Source organism: Taeniopygia guttata, chromosome 15, assembly GCF_048771995.1.
Source record: "Taeniopygia guttata chromosome 15, bTaeGut7.mat, whole genome shotgun sequence".
In the NCBI taxonomy this organism is placed as follows: Eukaryota; Metazoa; Chordata; class Aves; order Passeriformes; family Estrildidae; genus Taeniopygia; species Taeniopygia guttata.
In genome coordinates, this window is record NC_133040.1 from 9,984,421 (window position 1) to 10,003,938 (window position 19,518).

The 19,518-nt window shown below is 48.5% G+C and overlaps 1 protein-coding gene across 2 annotated transcripts in view; it reads left to right on the forward strand.

The window, feature by feature from the left end:
- Nucleotides 1–19,518, forward strand: part of CORO1C (coronin 1C) — a 40,222-nt gene that overhangs the window by 11,028 nt on the left and 9,676 nt on the right. For both annotated transcript variants that reach the window (XM_030285504.4, XM_030285503.4), the window contains exons 2-3: nt 5,527–5,726; nt 15,757–15,879. In XM_030285504.4, coding sequence (XP_030141364.2) covers nt 5,532–5,726; nt 15,757–15,879 — 318 coding nt within the window. In that variant the 5' untranslated portion in view covers nt 5,527–5,531. The remainder of the gene's footprint in view (nt 1–5,526; nt 5,727–15,756; nt 15,880–19,518) is intronic.

A 19,518-nucleotide genomic window follows, 5' to 3' on the forward strand; every position in this document is an offset into this window, starting at 1 on the left:
ATCCCATAAAACCATTCATAATTGCTGCTGGTGCACTGCCTATAGAACCGTGGAATTACTGAGGTTGGAAAAGACCTTTAAGATCATCAAGTCCAACTACTGACCTCTTAATTTTTATTTTTCTTAATCTGCTTCTCATTTTTTAACAATTAAGACTGAACCTTTTTCCCAAAGCTCCTCAGCAAGGTTCATACTGGGAGTTTGGGGATTCACCATCAACAGCTGCAACTTGACTTTTTCCACTTAAGGAAGAGCCTTTCCAGTCCCAAGTATCAACCTTTTATAAATGCCGTTCTCCATGTCCACTGGATTTGTATCTCCTCACCCCCCTTAACAATAGCCTCTGGCTGTCTGACTTCAACTGGCCTTTTATTCCAATGCCTCCCTTTCCAGAAGGGCTCACAATCACATGGGCTGAGCAGGATTTTGCCATTAGTGGGGGGTTTTCCTGTAAGTGTTCCCTAGCAGGATGCATTTCCTCTTGCATAAGCAGGCTGCAAACCCTCCGAAGCCACAGAAATCCATCTGTTGGATTCTTGAGACAGATAAATCCTTTATAAACAGGAAAATGGGCAAACTCATGGTAACTCTTGTGACACATCGTGATGGGAGATCAGAAAGGAGTGGAATGAAAAGTACCCCTGTGTGAGCACGGCATCCAGCCTTCCCTGGCTCCTTTAAAAGCTGCCACAAGGGCTGGGCTGTTCACAGGGCACTGACTGGCAGATGAACCCAAATTTTGGTAAAATTCAGCTGGCAGTCACTCAGGGAGGGAATAAATAAGAGATTGAAGGCTCGTTCCTCTGTCCCCACAAGATGCCGTGTGTGGCCGAGCAGGATCCAGGAGCTCAGCAGCCGTAGATCTGTCAGCACTTCTATTGTGGAGGCCTTTGCAGGGTGTCCAACGCTTCTGGTTTAATTTTGCTGAGGGTTGTAACTCTGGCAAAATTTAAAGGCCTTTCAGCTCCCAGTCAGGAGGTGTTAAATCCTCTAATTTTGCACTTTACCCCCCAAAAATATATTCTGTCTAGCAAGTGGATAGGAGATGGTTCCTTAGCCAAGGTTTAACAGCATAGATAATGATCTAATGATTTTTTTTAATACTCATGTTCCAAGTCCACTTCCTTAGAGAAAATCCCCAGCACAGCCCCGTTAGCCATGGATACACTTCCTTAGCCACTTGGGTATTTCCAAAATCACTTCCCAAGGTTCCCTGAACTGCCCAGGTCGTTCTTTTGCAAGTGTGATAGAGGCTGAATCAGCCTTTCCTTAGGGTGAATTACCTCAGGTGTTGGTGTCTCACCTGATAATCCTGAAAGTGGCACAAAAAGGACATGGACCTGTTAGAGGAGGTCCAGAGGAGGCTGTGGAGTTGCTCGGAGAGCTCAGAGCCCCTTGCAGGACCTGAAGGGGCTCCAGGAGAGCTGGAGAGGGACTTTGGGTAAAGGATGGAATGACAGGACACAGGGGAATGGTTTTAAGAGAAAGGAGAATAGATTTAGGTGGGATACTGGGAAGAAATTCCTGTCTGTGAGGGTAGGGAGGCCCTTGCACAGTTTTCCCAGAGAAGCTGTGATCCCTGGAGTGTCCAAGGCCAGGCTGGGAGGTGCCCATGCCCATGGTAGGGGGTGGAACTGGATGACCTTTCAGGTTCCTTCCAAACCATTCCATGAATTTGCCTGGAGCTCCTGCCTGTGACTCTGCTGAGAGAACCTGCAGCAACCAAACTGTGGATTTTCTTGGAGATGGATGAGGAGGAAGAGGAGGAGGGAGTGCATCCTTTGCACGGCAGAACTGAGAAGCAAAGAGGAGACTAAACACTCCTCCCATTTAGGGACAGTCTATGGCAGGGCTTAGGACTCTTTTTGGGGTGCTGAGGCTCCCCCTCGCCCCGTTGGGTTTTTCACCTGCTCTCCCTGGTGAGCTGAAAGAGCCGCAGTCGCTGCTCCTTCCAACCACCCCCAGCACATTCCCCCCTCCTTCTCCTTGGAGAGCTGCCAGATCAAAATGGCTCTGATCCAACGCCAAGAATCACTCCTTTGCTATGGAAATGAGCACTTGGAGGCTGCTCACCATGTGTTGATCAGAGAGTTCCTGCTAAGGATGAGGAGCTGTAGGTGGGGAAGAGGGCAGAGAAGGTGTGTTCCAACAGATCCCTTTGGAACAAATAAGGATATTTTTGGAGGCATCTGAACTCTCTGCATTTTTAAAAAGTCATTTATGGAAAATGGAATGATTACCCTTTGCATCAAAGGGTGAAAATGAGGGAAATAAAGTAGCTGGATGTTTCTCTTCTGTGATAGTGGAAGGGCTGACAGATCCCCAGCATATATCTGATATTAAAAATGAACATTTTTACCTGCTGTTCTGGTATTGATCAAGTGAAGAAGTGATACAATTATCCAAGTGATACGAATAATCCTTTGTAACCATCACACCTGAATTGCCAGCAGTGGAGCAGCCACATTCCCACCCCCTGGCTCTGTGGGATATGATTCCAGGCAATTTGCTGTGCTGGCTCAGCACGACAAGTTCAAACCTTTGCTTTACCTTCTTCCCAACAATCTGATTTTAATCTGGATTCACAGCAGGGTGGGAATGTTGCCAGGGGTTGAACGCTCCTGGAAATCCACCGTGCACAAAGCAGGAGCCTTTTCCCTGCTCCTGGATGAGTTGTGCAGGCAGATGATGAAAAGAGTTTGCTGCAGGGGGTGGGAAAGGGCTGAGCTGGGCACGAGCTCCAGTGGTGTCACACTGGGCTTGGGAGAACATTCCCAATGTCCCGGGGGTGGCCTGGGGTCACCTGGAATGGTGGGAAGATGGGGGTGATGCTGCTCTTGCATAGTGCTCACTGCCAGACCTGGCCATGGACTCAGAGGTTCAGCTGAGCCTTCCCTGCTCTGAGGAGCCCTCAGGATGGAATTGTGTGACAGGGCTCGGAATGAGTCGACACAAATCAGTAACTGGGTGTGGAACTGCATTTTTTATGAACCTTGAGACTTCAGCGTTTCTTGTCATTTGGGCATCTTGGAGTTGAAATTCACCTTTTCTTTGTGCATGATTTGGTGAGGCTGGGATGGTGCTGGAAGTGTCCAAGGCCAGGTTGGATAGGAGTTGTGCAAGGTGTCCCTGCCCATGGCAGGGGGTGGAACTGGATGAGTTTTAAGGTCCCTTCCAACCCAAACCATTCCATGATTTTATTTAGTGCTCTGACCTGCTGGCTGGAGCTGGAGAGCAGTTCCTGGTTTATGACTTCCCATCACACTCTGGTGTTCCGGGGCGTGTCCAGCGTGGAACAGGCCTCTGATTTGTGCTCTGAGGGAAAGAGTTGGCAGAAAGTTCATTACACAATTCCAGTAACTGATAGAATTAGGGAGGGAGCCTAAGCTCAGCTTCAATAGGACAGAAATCATTATCAATTTCCATATAGCTCTTTTCTGTGGACATCTTAAAACACCTCAGTTCTTCCCAAAATTTTGCACTTAAAGCCTATTTTTTTCTTAAACATTCTTAATTCCCTTTAAAATATCAGTATGGAAAAGGTACTGTGGGGAACCCCTACCTGCTGTCTGTGGCTGGGAATGACCATGGAGCATGAAGGTGTTTGGTGGCCTCCACCCCACACCTGGGACAGGTGTCCCCATCACAAAACTGACCCCAAATCTGCCTTTACTGGGCACACTGGTGGCTCCAGTGGCACTGATACATCCCTGTCCCAGCAGCTGTGGAAGTGACCAGAGCCAGCTCCCAAATGGGCTCTGGTGGAAAACAAACCCTCTGCTTCTTCTCCCTTATCTCCTCAGAACTGGAGAGATTCACTGCAGAGCTGTCTGTTTCATTAATTGGAACATTTTCCTCCTCTTCAAACACATCCCGTGGCGTTTCCCGGCTCTGATGAGCGCTTCCCTGCAGTTATCCCGCTTTTTGTCGTGGTTAATTTTTTATTTCACCTCCCAGACTACAAAACAGCCGTTCAACTTCCCTGCGAAGCCTTTGCAGTCACAGACAACTCTCTGAGCTTTCATCACGTTTGCAGCAGCCAGCCTGGGAGCAGGAATTCGGGATAGAGCCACATTCCCAGTCTCTCACTCCGGAGCATCGCGCTGGAGCGAGGAGCTCCGGGGACTGAGCGGTTTTTCCCATCCTCTCCATGTGCTTGGGGACCTTCTGGGAGGAGTGATAGGAGGTGGACTCTGCTTATTTTTATTTTTTCCCTCTTTTTTTTTTTTTTTTGCTATCCCTAGAGACTGGCACAGAAATATTTTTCCCATATGTAAAAGCAAGATGCTTTATGGAGGCTCCTCTTCTGTTCCCTCTTTTCTGAGGGACAAAGTCTGGGATGATGGGAGAAGCCCTTCCCAGATGTGAGGCCTCCATAGGTTGTATCCCCACCATCCCTGTGTCAGGTGCTGGAATTTTCCACACCAGTTCCTTTTCCCTCTATTCTAACTCCAGCATTCTTAAAAATAATTTTTCTCAAGAAATGCTACAGACGCACCAAGTTAATTGGAGTCATTAACTTGTTTCCATTACTCCTTTCTGCCTAGGAAACTCATTTTTTTAGGGTGATTTTGGAGTTAGAAGAAAGAACTGGAAGCTAGGGAACATGTGGAACCACTTCACAGGAACACGGGATTTTGAGAGCTTGCATTTTTATTTACATCTTCTGGACCCTGTCTGACTTGAAAGTAAACAAGTTCAATCCAAGACTAGATTTATCCCTGAAAATATGTGGAGACTTGTCTAAAAACTGCTTTTGGGATTAGGAACTTCCTTTACTGCAGTCAGGAACACATTTTCAGTGGGGAAATTAATGCTTAACTAGCAAATTCTGTAAAAACCCCCTGGAAATGCAGTTGGGTTGGGTGCAAAACAACCTGAAATTTTAGTTAATATAAGAAGGAAAAGGCAAAGCTGGCTGAGAATTTGGCAGGTCTTAAGGTGCATGTAGGAATGTCCAAGGCCAGGTTGGATGGGGCTCGGAACAACCTGGAATAGTGGCGGGTGCTCCTGCCCACAGCAGGGGCTGGAATGGGATAAATTTTAAGGTCTTTGGTGCCAAGAGGATGGTGCCAGATTATTTCCAGCAGTGCCCAGCAACAGAATGAGGAACAATGGCCATAAACTAAACCATGTGGAATTTCACCTCAGCATGAGGAGGAACCTCTTCTCATGGAGGGTGGATAAGCTGCCTGGGGAGGGGATGGAGTCTCCCTGTCTGGAGAAATCCCAAACCCACCTGGATGCATTCCTGTGTCACCTGCTCTGGGTGACCCTGCCGTGGAAGGGGGCTGGATTGGGTGATCTCCAGAGATCCCTTCCCACCCCAACCCAGTTTGGGATTCTTCCAACCCAAACCATTCCACGACTGTACAAACAGCGAGCGAATCTGCGTTCCCGCATTGCTGAAAGCGCGGCCGTGAAGCCGATGAGAACATCCAGTGTTGATCCTTGTCCAGGAATCTCCTGGACAATCAGGACATCCTTTCCCTGGAACTGACCCTCTCCTTTTGCATCCCTGTGCAGACACCATGAGGCGGGTGGTACGACAGAGCAAATTCCGGCACGTCTTCGGCCAGGCGGTGAAGAACGACCAGTGCTACGACGACATCCGCGTGTCCCGCGTCACCTGGGACAGCTCCTTCTGTGCTGTCAACCCCCGCTTCGTGGCCATCATCGTGGATGCCAGCGGTGGGGGAGCCTTCCTGGTTCTGCCTCTGCACAAGGTAAGTGCTGCTGGAATGTTTCTCCAGTTACCTGTGCTGTCATCCCGGAGTTTCTTTGGGAATAATGAAGGGCTGTGGTGACAACAGCTGCTCAGTGGTGCCGTGTATGAATGTGTTTAATGTCTGTAATCAGTCTGATGCTTTCTGTACATTAAACACAACAAACAAGCTGTTTGCTTGACTCATCTGAGCTGTTTCTGGCAGAATTTTCCACGTAGAATCGTATTTTGGAAGACTCTCTATGATCAAGTCTGGTTTTTCTACTGTCAGGGATTCAGTTGTTTTTTTTTGCTGGATCAAATTGCTCCTTGCAGAGTTAAACCAGGAACCACCTAAACCCAAGTGCTCCTTGAGAGTTAAACCAGGAACTATCTGAATCCAGTTGGTCCTTGCAGAATTCATTTAGGAATTCATCTGAGCCCAACTGCTCCTTGCAGATTCAATTCAGGAATGCACCTGAGCCCAATTGCTCCTTACAGCCCCACATTGGAGGGATGCAAAAGAATGAAGCTGGTTCCAAGAAGGGCATTCCTGTTGCCCCCTGGTCCTGCATGGAAAAGTCACATCCATCTTCTGGAGGAGATTCTTCTCATCTCTTTCTGTAATGCTTAACCAGCAAATTCCTGTGATCAAAAGACTTTTTTTGCAGCATTCTTTTCTCTGTGACCCTCAAACTCCTCTCTTAAGCCTGTGGTTAAGTTGTCCTCAGTCTGTCATCAGCCCTGAGCTGCTTTCCCAGCTCCACTTCCAGATCTGCCCTGTGGAATACAGAATTAGTGCCCAGGATTCAGCACAACTTCCCACCCGGCCAAGGCAGAGCGGAGGCAGCGACGTCTCCATCGTGTTAAGCAAAGCCAAACCCCAACCTCCCAAAATAGCTCAGTTTGCTGCTCTGATGAGCAGCCCTTCCCTGCTTAGGGCTCATCCTCAGGCGACGTGTCCTCCTCCTGTCTGGGCCACGCGTGGTGGCACGGCCCTGGATTAGGAATTCCTCGTTCAGCTTCATCAGGGCGCAGATGCCGACAGCTGGGGATGTGCATCCCTCTTTTCCTCACTTAAATCCCGATGTTTGGAGCACAGATCAGATGAGGGAGATTGGGGGTTCAGCCTGAGGAGAAGGAGGCTCAGGGGGGACCCTCTGGTTCTCCACAGCTCCCTGACAGGAGGAGGCAGCCAGTGGGGGGTCAGGCTCTGCTCCAGGGAACAAGGGACAGACACAGATGGAACAGCCTCAAGTTGTGCAAAGGGAGGTTTAGATTGGATATTGTGGAAAATTTCTTCATGGAAAGGGTTGTCAGGCATTGAAGAGGCTGCCCTGAGCAGTGATGGAGTCCCCATCCCTGGAGAGATTTAAAAGCCTTTTGGATGTGGCACTTGGGGACATGATGGCCTTGGCAGTGCTGGGGGAACAGTTGGACTCAGTGGTCTCAGAGGGCTTTTCCAGCGTTAATGATTCTATGATTCTGTGTTTTCTCAGTCCCTGGCAGAAATTCCTGGTAATTCTGAGTGCCCTTTTGCATTTTTAAGTGCCATCTTTGGCATTATGTTCACATCCATTCTGTTCTTCCTCCCACTCTCTTATTTATCACTGCCTTGGTGCCCTTGGCTCCATCCTGCCTTCCACAGGCATTTAATATCCACATCTGAGGAGGTTCCATGGGAAGCTGGAGGAGCTGTGGCCCTCACCCCCATCCTGACACGTTCTTTTGCAATGCAGCCCTTTGCTGGCTCTGCTCTAACCAGTTCCTGTGTTCCGCATTATTTTTATAGCCTGGGCTGATGAAATTGTTCCTTTAGTTCCTTCAACACCCTAAATAACATTTGGATTTCTCTTTGAGCCTGTTTAGTACAGATACTTGTTAAGCTCCCCGCAGCAAAATCCTTGTTGTTATAGTAGTCAAGGAAAAAAAAAAAATCAATTTTCAACCATGGGTTTGGGCTGATTTTAAAATTGAGCCATAAAAATACACTTGCTGCATTTCTGCAGGGGAAATGTCCCATAACAACATCGTGGCTGCTCAAACCCAGCGGTTTGCTGCTCACTAGGAATTACCTGGGATGTGGCTGACCCTTGCTGCGGGGCGAGCACAGAAAAGGGGAGATTTCACTCGTTTTAATGTGGTTTTTTGCCAATTTTCAGTGATATCACAGGGTTTTGTTGTGCCCGGGGTTTGTCACTACCGGGCTGGTGGCTCCCGGCGCTGGGTGGGAGGTCTTGGGGGTGTTTTTAGGGCGAGACCCCGCTCCCCGCACCCCATGTGCTCGGGATGGGGAGGACGGACGGACGGACAGACAGGGAAGGACAAGCCCCGCCCCTCTCCGCAAGCCCCGCCCCTCCGCGCGTGCGCACTCGCGCCCTCCGCAGCGGCACTGCGGCGGCCGCGGCTTTTTACCTTATATGGGCATGGCTGCGCTCGCGGCCGCCGCGCTGATTGGCGGGGGCGGGCGCGCGGCGCGGCAAGTGCGCGGGAATTAACCCGTGCGCGCGGGAATTAACCCGTGTGCGCGGGAATTAACCCGTGCGCGCGGGAATTCACTAATTAACCCGCGTGCGCGGGAATTAACCCGTGTGCGCGGGAATTCACTAATTAACCCGTGTGCGCGGGAATTAACCCGTGCGCGCGGGAATTAACCCGTGCGCGCGGGAGTTCATTAATTAACCCGTGTGCGCGGGAATTCACTAATTAACCCGTGTGCGCGGGAATTAACCCGTGTGCGCGGGAATTCATTTATTAACCCACGTGCACGGCAATTAACTCGCGTGCACGGGAATGACTTAATTAACCCGTGTGCACGGGATTTCATTAATTAACCCGTGTGCGCGGGAATTCATTTATTAACCCGTGTGTGTGGGATTTCATTAATTAACCCATGTGCACGGGATTTCACTTAATTAACCCGTGTGCGCGGGATTTCATTAATTAACCCGTGTGCGCGGGATTTCATTAATTAACCCGTGTGCGCGGGATTTCACTAATTAACCCATGTGCGTGGGAATTAACCCGTGTGCGCGGGAATGAATTAATTAACCCGTGTGCGCGGGATTTCATTAAAACGTGTGCACGGGAATTAACCCATGTGCACAGAAATTCATTAATTAACCCGTGTGCGCGGGATTTCACTAATTCACCCGTGTGCGCGGGAATTCATTAATTAACCCATGTGCGCAGGAATGAATTAACTAACCCGTGTGCACGGAAATTCATTGATTAACCCGTGTGCACGGGATTTCATTAAAATGTGTGCACGGGAATTAACCCGTGTGCACAGAAATTCATTAATTAACCCATGTGCATGGGATTTCACTAATTAACCCGTGCATGCAGGATTTCATTAATTAAACCATGTGCGCGGGAATTAACCCGTGTGTGCGGGAATGGATTAACCCGTGTGGGCGGGAATGAATTAACTCCAAGTGGGAGTCGCAGGGGCTGCATCCTCTTTTCCATCCCCGCAGCTCCCGCAGAGCCGCAGCCAGCGCAGCCCGGCCGCCTTTGCTGGCTGTGGAAATGCTTTGTCCGAATTTCCTGTTTTCTTGCACGCACATGTGCAGGGGCTTTGCCAGGGACTCGCCATTCCCATGCTCCGGCAGGAGCTGTGAGCATCCGACAATCTAATTCCCACAGGTTGCTTGGTCTGGGGGGTTGGCCTCTCTTGGAATGAGGCACATAGTTTGGAAAAGCTGTAATTCCTCTCGGTCAGGGTTGTGTAGGTGATAAGAGTCAGGGTAATCAGCATTAACTCTGCTCACCAGGGAAGGAGCTGGAAACTTCCCTGCTTGTTTTGGGTTGTGGTTGGAGAGTTGGTTTTCTCTGAGGCTTGTCCCAGGGAAAGCTCTGGGTACACAGGGGAGGTACCAGATAAAAATTCTTTGGATTTCCTGATACGTTGGGAAGGATGACTTGGAAATATCTGGATTCAGGGGGTCGTTCTGGTGGTGGATCTATGCTCCAGCAGAACTTGAGAAAAAATTATTTTTTCCTGTCCTCCAAAACTCTGCAGTTTTTATCTGCACAGAAAAACCCGCTGCAAATGTTCCTTTTTGTTTGACTTCATGCAGAAAGATCCATTCAGCCACGAGTTGTGTTACGTAAGGCACTTACCAGAGGTTTATTCAGTCCCTTTTGGATGTAGCTTTTATTAGATTTTCCATTTTCCTGATGCCTTCCTGCACCCCCTTCACACCAGCAGCATTCCTGCAGGATCTGGGATCAGATGGTGCCCTGAGAGGCAATTAGCATGTGGGTGGGGGCGTGCACACCTCGGGAATGATCTTCTCCAAGGAATATGTTGTTCTGCAAGTGACAGGCCTTGGTGTTCATCCATGGCATATGAGAGTTGTTAAGCAGCTCTTCCCAATTCTTATTCCACCAGGAAGGGTTTAGGGGAAAGAAAATAATCTTTTTCTGAACTGTGTGTAGAATAAAATCAGGAGGTTTTTGCTGTGATGGGTTTATTGAGCCTTTCCTACCATTTTAAGGGGAGTGTGATGGATTTTGTCCTTTTATTTCACCTTAGGTTTTTATCTCTAAAAAGAAGTTTATATTTATCATTGTCAGTTTGATTCCAATGGATCATCAGGTTCTAATGCAGTAGGGAAGACAGGGCAGCAGAAGGGCTAATGGATCTCATTCCTCCAGGGAAAAAAACAGCAAATTCCATTCCCTGTCTTACAGTCAGAGGTTTTTACAAATATCTCTGCAATTTTAAGGTTTTGTCCAACAACGAAAATGAAAGTTGTACTTGGTGGAACCCTGGATCATCTATTCCCAGCTCGTGGGGATGATCCCCATGGATCCCTGTCTCCTTGCCCAGCAGCTCTGCTCTCCCTGGGTGGATGCTCATCCTCTGAACAGCAGCAGAGTTTTTCCACTTTATCCAGAGCCCTCAGCTTCTGGGACACCCATTGGCTTTACTGCAGTTGGGAAGGAACAGAGGGATGAATTGCTTTGGAAATCATATTTTGGAGAGGGCAAAAAGCACTACCTCTCTGCTTTCTAATTGTAATGTCCTTTCTGGGACAGATATCCATGGAAATGCTGGAGCTGTGCTGCACTCCCAGCTCCTAGTGATGGGATTTGCAGGTAGGGTTGGCTGTGAGGACTGTTTGTGTTGTTTTGGGGTTTTTTTTCCTTTTTAAAGCCAGCATGTGTCCATTCTGTGGCGACCTGGGATGGGATCACAAAATCATGGAATCCTTGAGGGTGGAAAAGACCTCCAAGCTCATCAAGTCTAACCTTTGACCAAGTGAACCACATCACAAAATGCCCCAGCTGCTTGTATTTTAATACTTCCATGGATGGTGACTCCCCCACTTCCCTGGGGAGTCTCTTCCATGCTTCACCACCCTTCCAGTGAAGAAATGTTCCCCAATATCCAGTGTCACAGCCCTGCAGCTGCCAAGGTGACAACGAGAACGGGAGCACTGCTGGGAGATTCTTGGAGAGCACAGTGGCCTCTTATTGCCTGACTTTCCAGTGAATCTTTTGGGAATAACACTTCCTAATCTTCCAGATTAGTTCTGGATGCCTGGACTGGGCTGTGGGGTGACTGGTGGCTGCTGGGCATGGGCAGGAGTTCCATTTCAGCCCAGTTTTCCCCCAGGTGCCTCCTCCAGGCCCAGCTGCTGCAGCCAGAGATGGAGGCTCAGTGCTCAGAAATTCCCTGGATGAAACTTAGGAGTTTTTTTAAAGGAAAGTCCACAATTTAAAGAAAAGAGGAGTATTTTCTCTAGCAGAGAAAAGGTGCAGTCGGTTGGGGCTTCAAACTTTGCAGTTGTGACCTGATTTCCTTCCTCAAACTTGTGCAGAGTGAGGGGGGGAGCTGCTTTGGCTTGTGCAACTCGATGCCACTTCCCTAATTTAAATGGAGATTTCAAGGAGCACAGCCATGGGCTGGGGAAGCAGCTGTTCTCCCTGATATTTTTACCATAATCCATGAGCTGTTTCCTGCCACCAAATGCCCTTTTCTGGCAGAGAAACGATCACAAGACACTCAAATTAATTCATAAAACTCCCACTTTTAGGAACAGTTTTCTTGTGTTGCTTATCCACCCCTTTTGGATTTAATCATATTTCTCTTCTCATCTGTCACTTGTTTTCTGGTCTGGGTTTAATATTTCTGATGACTTAACTTCTTTTTTTTCCTGATCTGCAATACATTAGATACATTAAAATTTAATTTTCATAATTAAAATTAATTTAATAAGGCACATTCGTCCCCTGGCAGGGACAGGGGGATGTCTGTAGGTGATGCACAGGGAGTTCTGAAGCACCTGAATATTCAGTGTATGTTCAGTCAACACCAACTTTATTAAAAATCCTCAAATTCACCTTTTTGACCAACATTTTATAAAACACAACTCCAGATTTCGAAAGTTATCAGGGACGTGTCAAACCACAACCCCAGCTGATTACGAGAAGGATTGAATTTCTTAAAGTTAATTTTAAGCTGTGTATCAGCACTTGAGATTTATTTTAAATCCTCTCCTAATTATAAGATTACATTTTCCAAATAAATAAATAAATCCCCAAACCTGGGAGCATTAGAGTAGCATGGAAACACACCCAGCTGCCAACCACGCTGCCAAACCTCGTGGTGTTCTGCTGCTGTTGCAAAGGAATTGTGTTGAAAACCATGGGATTTGATGGTTCTTACAACCCTACTGCAGCTTTCCCTTTTGGCAAATCCCCTAAAATACTGATTTTTTCCCAGCTTTTCTGAGCACAGCACAAAGCTGGGAATTGGGGTTCCCTGCTGCAGGGGGCAGCCAGGAGGAGGAATCTGGTGGGTGGAATTTGCAAAAGCAGCGCTGAGAGGTGGTAAAATACATCCCTGAGCTGAAAGCTGCCCATTGCTGCTGCTGAGGGCTCAGCCCTGGGGTGGGGCTGTCCCCACAGTGGGGGACAGCAAGGCAGGGACCCCAGGGCAGGGACCCCAGGGCAGGGACCCCAGGGCAGGGACCCCAGGGCAGGGTCTGCTGGAGGCGTTGGTGACGAGGGGCGGATGCGGCGCCGCGCTCTCGGAACGCGCTCAGGAAAACACCGCGGTTTCCTCTGCTCTGCAGAGACAGTTTGGTGCCTCTGACCACAAGGCAGGAGCTTCTCTCGAAGGGTTGGGGCTCCAGCAGCACCTTTATGTCCTTATTTAGTCTCGTTTTGGTGGTTGCTGCTCGTTTTTGTACATCCCCAGAGGCGGCCGAGGAAGGACCGGACGTGGCGCTCTGGGCTGGGTGGTGAGGTGGGGGTTGGCCCCAGGTTGGATGATCTTGGGGGTCTTTCCAACCTGAATGATTCTGGGATTGTTCCTGGAGTCTGGTGAGCAGTAGAGTCTCTCCTCTCATGTCCAAGTGAAGATGTTGATGCTCCTGAGCTCTTCATCTCCCTGGGATTGTCTTCCTCTGCCAGATCCCAGGGAGCTGCTGTGTGGAACATCTGCTTTGCTTCGTCCTCTCTTCCTTGGTTTGTAATTCTTTGTGGATAAACAAGCTTGAGGTTGTTGCCTCTCCCACACTGCTGCTAAATAACATCTCCTTTCCCTGTCCTGCCTGGCTGTTCCCCCTTGGAAATGGGGTTTGGTGTCACTCTCCAGAATGTCTGTAGGTGATGCACAGGGAATTCTGCCCCTCTGTCCTGCTCAGGTGAGACCCCACCTGCAGCAGCTCTGGAGTCCCAGCACAGGAAGGACGTGGAACTGTTGGAGAGAGTCCAGAGGAGGCCATGGAGATGCTCTGAGGAGCCAGGCTGGGAGAACTGGGGGTGTTCACCTGGAGAGGAGAAGGCTCCAGGGAGAGCTCAGAGCTCCTCCCAGTGCCTAAAGGGGCTCCAGGAGAGCTGGAGAGGGACTTTGGACAAGGGATGGAGGGACAGGACACAGGGAGTGGCTTTAAGATAAAAGAGGGTAGATTTAGGTGGGATACTGGGAAGAAATTCCTGTCTATGAAGGTGGCTCAGGTTGCCCAGAGAATCTGTGAGTGCCCCTGGATCCCTGGAAGTGTCCAAGGCCAGGTTGGATGGGTTTTGGAGCAACCTGGGATGGTGGAAGGTGTCCCTGCCCATGGCAAAGGGTGGGACTGGATGATCTTTAAGGTCCTTCCAACCCAACCCATTCCATGATTTTGGAAGCTCTGCTCCTTATGGAAGGGCAGGATCCTGGTTTAAGGTCACACGTGGTGGGAAGCAGCTCCTGAGTGTCACTGCTGTCACAGGCTCTTGGCTGCTCCTGCTCAGGCTGTGCAGGTTCATTGTGATCAAAACTGAAAGGTGAGGTTTGGGGTTTAATTTGCTCAAATTAAATTTGGTTTTGGCCTCCCCACAGTAATAAATGACTGTAAAGGCCCAAAACTGAACTGACAAGTGTTTCTGCAGCCTGGAAATAGTTACCAGGGGCTCCTCCTGGAGGATCCCACAGATTCCTGCCAGGAAGCCAGAACAGGCAGTCCTTGACATTTTGCATTATTATTGCTATTTTTCCTTTTTGGTTCAGGCCTGTATTTGTCTGTGGCCTGTCATGTGCCTTCTGCAGTTCGTGTGCTCTGCATGGTTCTCCTTTTAATTGGGTAAATTAAAATGGATGAATTCTACATGGCAGTTGGGTGTATTAATTTTTTAAATCCTATTTCACATTATGGCATCCAAGAGGGATTACACAGGCTTTAATTTTTGAATGGCAGGTTTATGGCTTTTCATCTACAACTCTTCTCCTTTTCATAATTCCAAAAGCAGCTGAATCACTGAGTTTTGTTGGTTTTTTTTTTGTTGTGTTTTTGGTTTTTTTTCTTTTGAACCTAAATTTGGCCTTTTAGGAGCTAGTGGGATATTTTGGGATCAATATCTTGTTTTGCTGTTTGTGGAAGGCTCCAGGTCAGTTGTCCTCAAAAGACAGTGTCCAGCATTATTCTGGTTATCAGCCTTGAATAGGAGCAGCCTCCCACATGAAGCAGGGTGGGAGGCATAAATTAAGGAATGTCACCTCCAAGGTTGGGGAATGTTCCCATCCAATGGCACAAGTGACATTCCAACCATTTCTTCTGCATGTTTAAACACAAAAGAAGGCGACCTCATCCCAGACCTCTCCCTGCTGTGTCTCTTCTCCCATCACTCATCATGAAAAGGTCATTCCCTGGAAACAAAACCCCATGGAGCAGGACCAGGGGTGTGGCTGTGGAAGTGGAGGAGTCTCCTCCTCACCCTGCTGCTACTGCTGTGCATCTTCACTATTGTAAATATTGCTTCCCTCGTGTGCATGGCTTGGCCAAGAGAGAGAAGGATGATGAGAGTGATTTTCCCTTTCCTTCTTTGTGGAATCAGCTGTTGGAGTGGATCAGGTACTTCAGGATATTCAGAATATTTGCTGCTCCTCAGCAAAATGTAGACGCAGGGGCAGAATTGGTGTCTCAGCATCAGCTGGGTTGGCATCACTGGATTTGTGCCAGTTCAGGTTTAAGTGGCTCATTTTTATGGAAATGTTATCCCTGTAGGGAGCTTGGCATTGGTGGCCCCAGTGCTCTGGCCATGGAGAGGCAGGTGTGGAGCAGGTGTGGCTGTCACACTCCATGTTGGCAACATTTATTCCTCAAAACAATTTTCCTCTGCACAACTACATCCTAAAATCTTCCCATTCAAGCAAAATCCTTCTGTTTTAAGAAACCAGGGAGACCTGGTAAATTCAGTGGCCAGCAACATCCTCCAGTGGCATTTTTAGCTTGATTGTCTTCAGCTATCTCTGTTGGGAAGCACAGATGAAACCAGAGCTTTGCTCTGCCCAAAAAGTCGGGGTGGAAAAAGGGATGGTGTGGCAGAAGGTGCTGAGATGTGGGATCACAGCCCTGCTGTGCTGGATCTCTGATCCCTTTCCTTTGCTCCATGGGGAGTTTCCAGCTCGTTGATGCTGGAGAAAAGCTGCCGGTCTGTTCCTCTGCTGATCCATGAGTTCAAACCTCACGGAACTGTGGATGTGAAAAAGCAAACGGAGGGTTGGGAAGCACATTCCTTCAGGATATCACAGCTCTCTTTCTCCTTCTTCCCTCCAGACAGGCAGGATTGACAAGTCCTACCCCACAGTGTGTGGCCACACGGGGCCGGTGCTGGACATCGACTGGTGTCCCCACAATGACCAGGTCATCGCCAGCGGCTCCGAGGACTGCACTGTCATGGTGAGTGTTCCCTGAGGGGTGGGCTGTGCTCCCTGCTGGAATTCCTGCTCCAAAGGACACTGGAGGTGTCTCCAGGAACCTTCTGTTCCAGGGTGAGGTGATGGCAGAGTCATTGTTGGAAGGGAATTAAAGCTCATCCCATTCCAACCCTTGCCATGGGCAGGGACACCTTCCATAGACCAGGCTGGTCCAAGCCCTGTCCAGCCTGGCCTTGGACACTGCCAGGGATGGCCAAGCTGTGCCAGGGCCTCACCACTCTCACAGGGAAGAGTTTTTTTCAACTTTTCCTTCCCCATGGCATTGGTTTGATGTGCAGAAGGAGGAATGAGAATGCCACTCTGTGGTGAGGTGTTCTGGTTTGTTGAGCTTTGAGAAGACAGGTGGTTCATTGCCTCAAATATCCCAATGGATGTAGAAGTGTGTGTTGGGATTGGAAGGGAATGAGCCCAAAACTGGACACTAAACCCAAAAACCAGGCACAAACCCCAAACCAACAAAAACCCGGGAAAAAACCCCACACCAAAAAACAAAGCAAACACCAAAACCACGCCCCTCCAAGATTCTTTCAACCCTTGATTTAAGGAAATCACTTGAAATTTTCCCTGTATCTCCCAAGTTTTGAGCAGGTGTCAAAAAGGTCTTTTTTTTTTAATAAATAAATAAAAATAATCTCCCAAATTCTGCACCTGCCAGCCTTGGATGGAGACCTGTTTTAACTCAGTGATAGCCCAGCCGGGCTCGCTCCGTGACGGATGTGGAATCCTGTGTATGCAAACACAGCAGAATAAGTGAAAGAAAATCCTTGGAAGATGAAATAATGCCAAATAACTCCAGGGATCTTTGGCCATATTTAGAAATGCTGTAGGCTGAATGTTATATTGAAATCTTATTATAGATCATGTCAGATAAATTCCTTTGCTTCTGTTCATCGTTAAAATGTTTGGGAGGGGATTCATCCCAAGAGGCTTTTCCTGGGACAGCTCTTGCCTGTGATCTTTCAGTCTTGGAAGCTGAAACATGTTAACAAAATGGGCTATATTTAATATTAAACAAAACAACAACTTCTGTGCTAGCAACTCTCACTACTGGGCTGGAACTGAGCTTTGGAAGGATGCAGGAATGTTTCTCCAACCAGAATGTAGAAGGGCTGCACATTGGGAATGTTTCTGAAATATGAGCATCAGTGGAGGCCCAGAGCTGCCTCCTTGGAGGCAAAATAAGTCTGTAATCCAAGTGCAATGAGAAATATGTTGGAAGGCTCCAAAGGGACTGAATTTTGGAGAAAACCTGACAGAGTTCAGTTACAAGTTGTCCAAGTGGACAAGCTCTCTCTCTCACACCAGCCCAAATCCACTCTCTCCCTGACACCATCATTATGTGGACACAAACTGCAGGAATCTGCACCTCCCACTGGACTCTGGGGGTTCTCCACCCATCCCAAAGTGGGGATGAGCTTTCCATCCATCCCTGGAGGCAGCACCCATGTGGGAAGGAGGCAGGACCTGCGTGGGGTGGAGCAGGGTGGAGCTCACTGGGGTTTGCACCCTCATGGTTGTGTTTGGCGTGACCTGTCTGGAGTGGAAGGGGAAATAGGTGAGTCCTTGCTGTATTTCCAGGATCAGGGATGTGCAGGGTTTGGAAGGTGCTGGGGGTGTGTTAGCTGGAGGTTTGGAATGGGAGATGATGGATCCCAAGTCATTTGGGGCAGTTGGGAACTGTACTGCTGTGCAAAGAACACCCCTGTCTTGGACTTTTGGGAATGAGCTAATGAGCTTTCCCAGTTTTAATTGCTTTTCTGGCCTGACATGGATAGTTCAGTGTCCTGTTTTCCTGGACAAAGGGTTTGGGTCCTGCTTCCCAAGCAGAATAAACCCAGGGAGCTTTACAGGACACGTGGCTGTTCATGGGCTCCGAGCTCTGCCGGGGGGAGACACGGAAAAGTGACGTGGGGGATTGTGTGGCAATTCCAGCTGCTGGAGAAAAGACATGGTCCTTAAAGAAGGGCACCATCTGTGCCCTGGCACTCAGGGATTTAGGATCTCACCCTCTGCCATAAGAAATCTCAGTTAAGTCAGCTAGACTGTGTATTGAGGGAGAGTGTGGATTTGGGATAGTGTGAAGGAGATAGTGTGGATTTGGGATGATGTGAGGGAGAGAATGTGAATTTGGGATGGTATTGAGGGAGAGGATGTCGATTTGGGATGCTGTGAGTGTGAGGGAAGGAACATAGATTTGGGATGGTGTGAGGGAAAGATTTGGGACAGTGTTGAGGGAGAGAATGTGGATTTGAGATTGTATTCAGGGAGAGAACATGGATTTGGGATGGTATTGAGGGCTAGAATATGGATTTGAGTGATAGAATATTGATTTGGGATGGTATTGAGGGATAGAAAATGGATTTGGGATGTTATTGAGGGGGAGAACATGGATTTGAGGTACAAACCACTGTCACCAGGTGCAGAGGGCTGATTTCCTGCAGCCATCACTCTGCAGCCCGCCTGTGGCACAAGAAAACTTCACTTGGCCCTATCCAAAGCCAGAAACCTTTTCCTCTAAAGAAATTCCAGATTTTTACAACACCTGCCCATAAACCTGGAATAGGTTTGGTGTTGGGAATACCAGACACAGCATTGGAGAGGAGACTGGGAAAGAGGAGAGGACCTGACATCCCCCTCCAAAGGCTTCCTTTAGAACCCTTGCAAATGCCTTCTGTGGCCTCTTCCCTTGGAGGAATTGTTTCTTTGTGCCAGCAAATGAGGAATTACTTAAATATTCCTGCTTGATGTTGTGCTGAATGGCTCTGATGTACTGCAGGCTTTTGTTTCAGCTGGAAAATGTTTTAGTGGATAAAGATTTGTAGATGGTATCGAGGCCCTTCGTCAGATATGGAAAATTTTCTTCATCAGAAGGTGGATTTTAAAGAATTTGTGTGGAAAGGCCAGAGCAGAACTCATGTGATGGAGCAAATTCCTTTAAAAATCAAAGAGAGCCCTTGCAGTGACCGGGGCCACCAGCCAGGACAGGGAGAATGAGGAGAAGGTCTGACCCTGCAAAAATGATGCACCAAGAGCCTCTTCCAGCAGGGATATGGGTGCAGGGCCATGGATAAATCCAGGCCTCAGATTCAGGTACTTCCTTACTTAAAGTGATAAAAATTGATATATGTGATGTAGGAAGTAATGTTTTTTATAGACATGGATTTAATCTTATTTTCAACTTGTGCAGAGGCAGAGGAGGCTGGTTTTGCTTCTCTTTAAAGGGGATGAAAGAAGAGTTTGCTTTGTTTCTTTCTCACATGCTGTTGTGCAAAACCTTCTCCTCCTGCCCTTCCTGCAGCCCCAAACCTCTCCCTCGGCTGTGCCACGGTTCCACTTCCTCCTGCACAAACAAACAGCCTCAATAACATCAAACCCCCTAAAAAACACCCAGACACCCACGGGAGGGAGAGCTGACAAACACTTCCTAAAGCCCAGGCAATCCTGCAGCATTTTAAGGTTTCCTTGGAGTCATCCTGAGTCCTCCCCCTCGGCAGGGTAAGTCCTGCATCCAAAAATCTGTAATTTCCCTGATTTGATCCCAGGCTGAGGCCAGACCCCCACCCTGAGCAGGAACGAGGGGCTGGGCCAGGTGGGACCATGT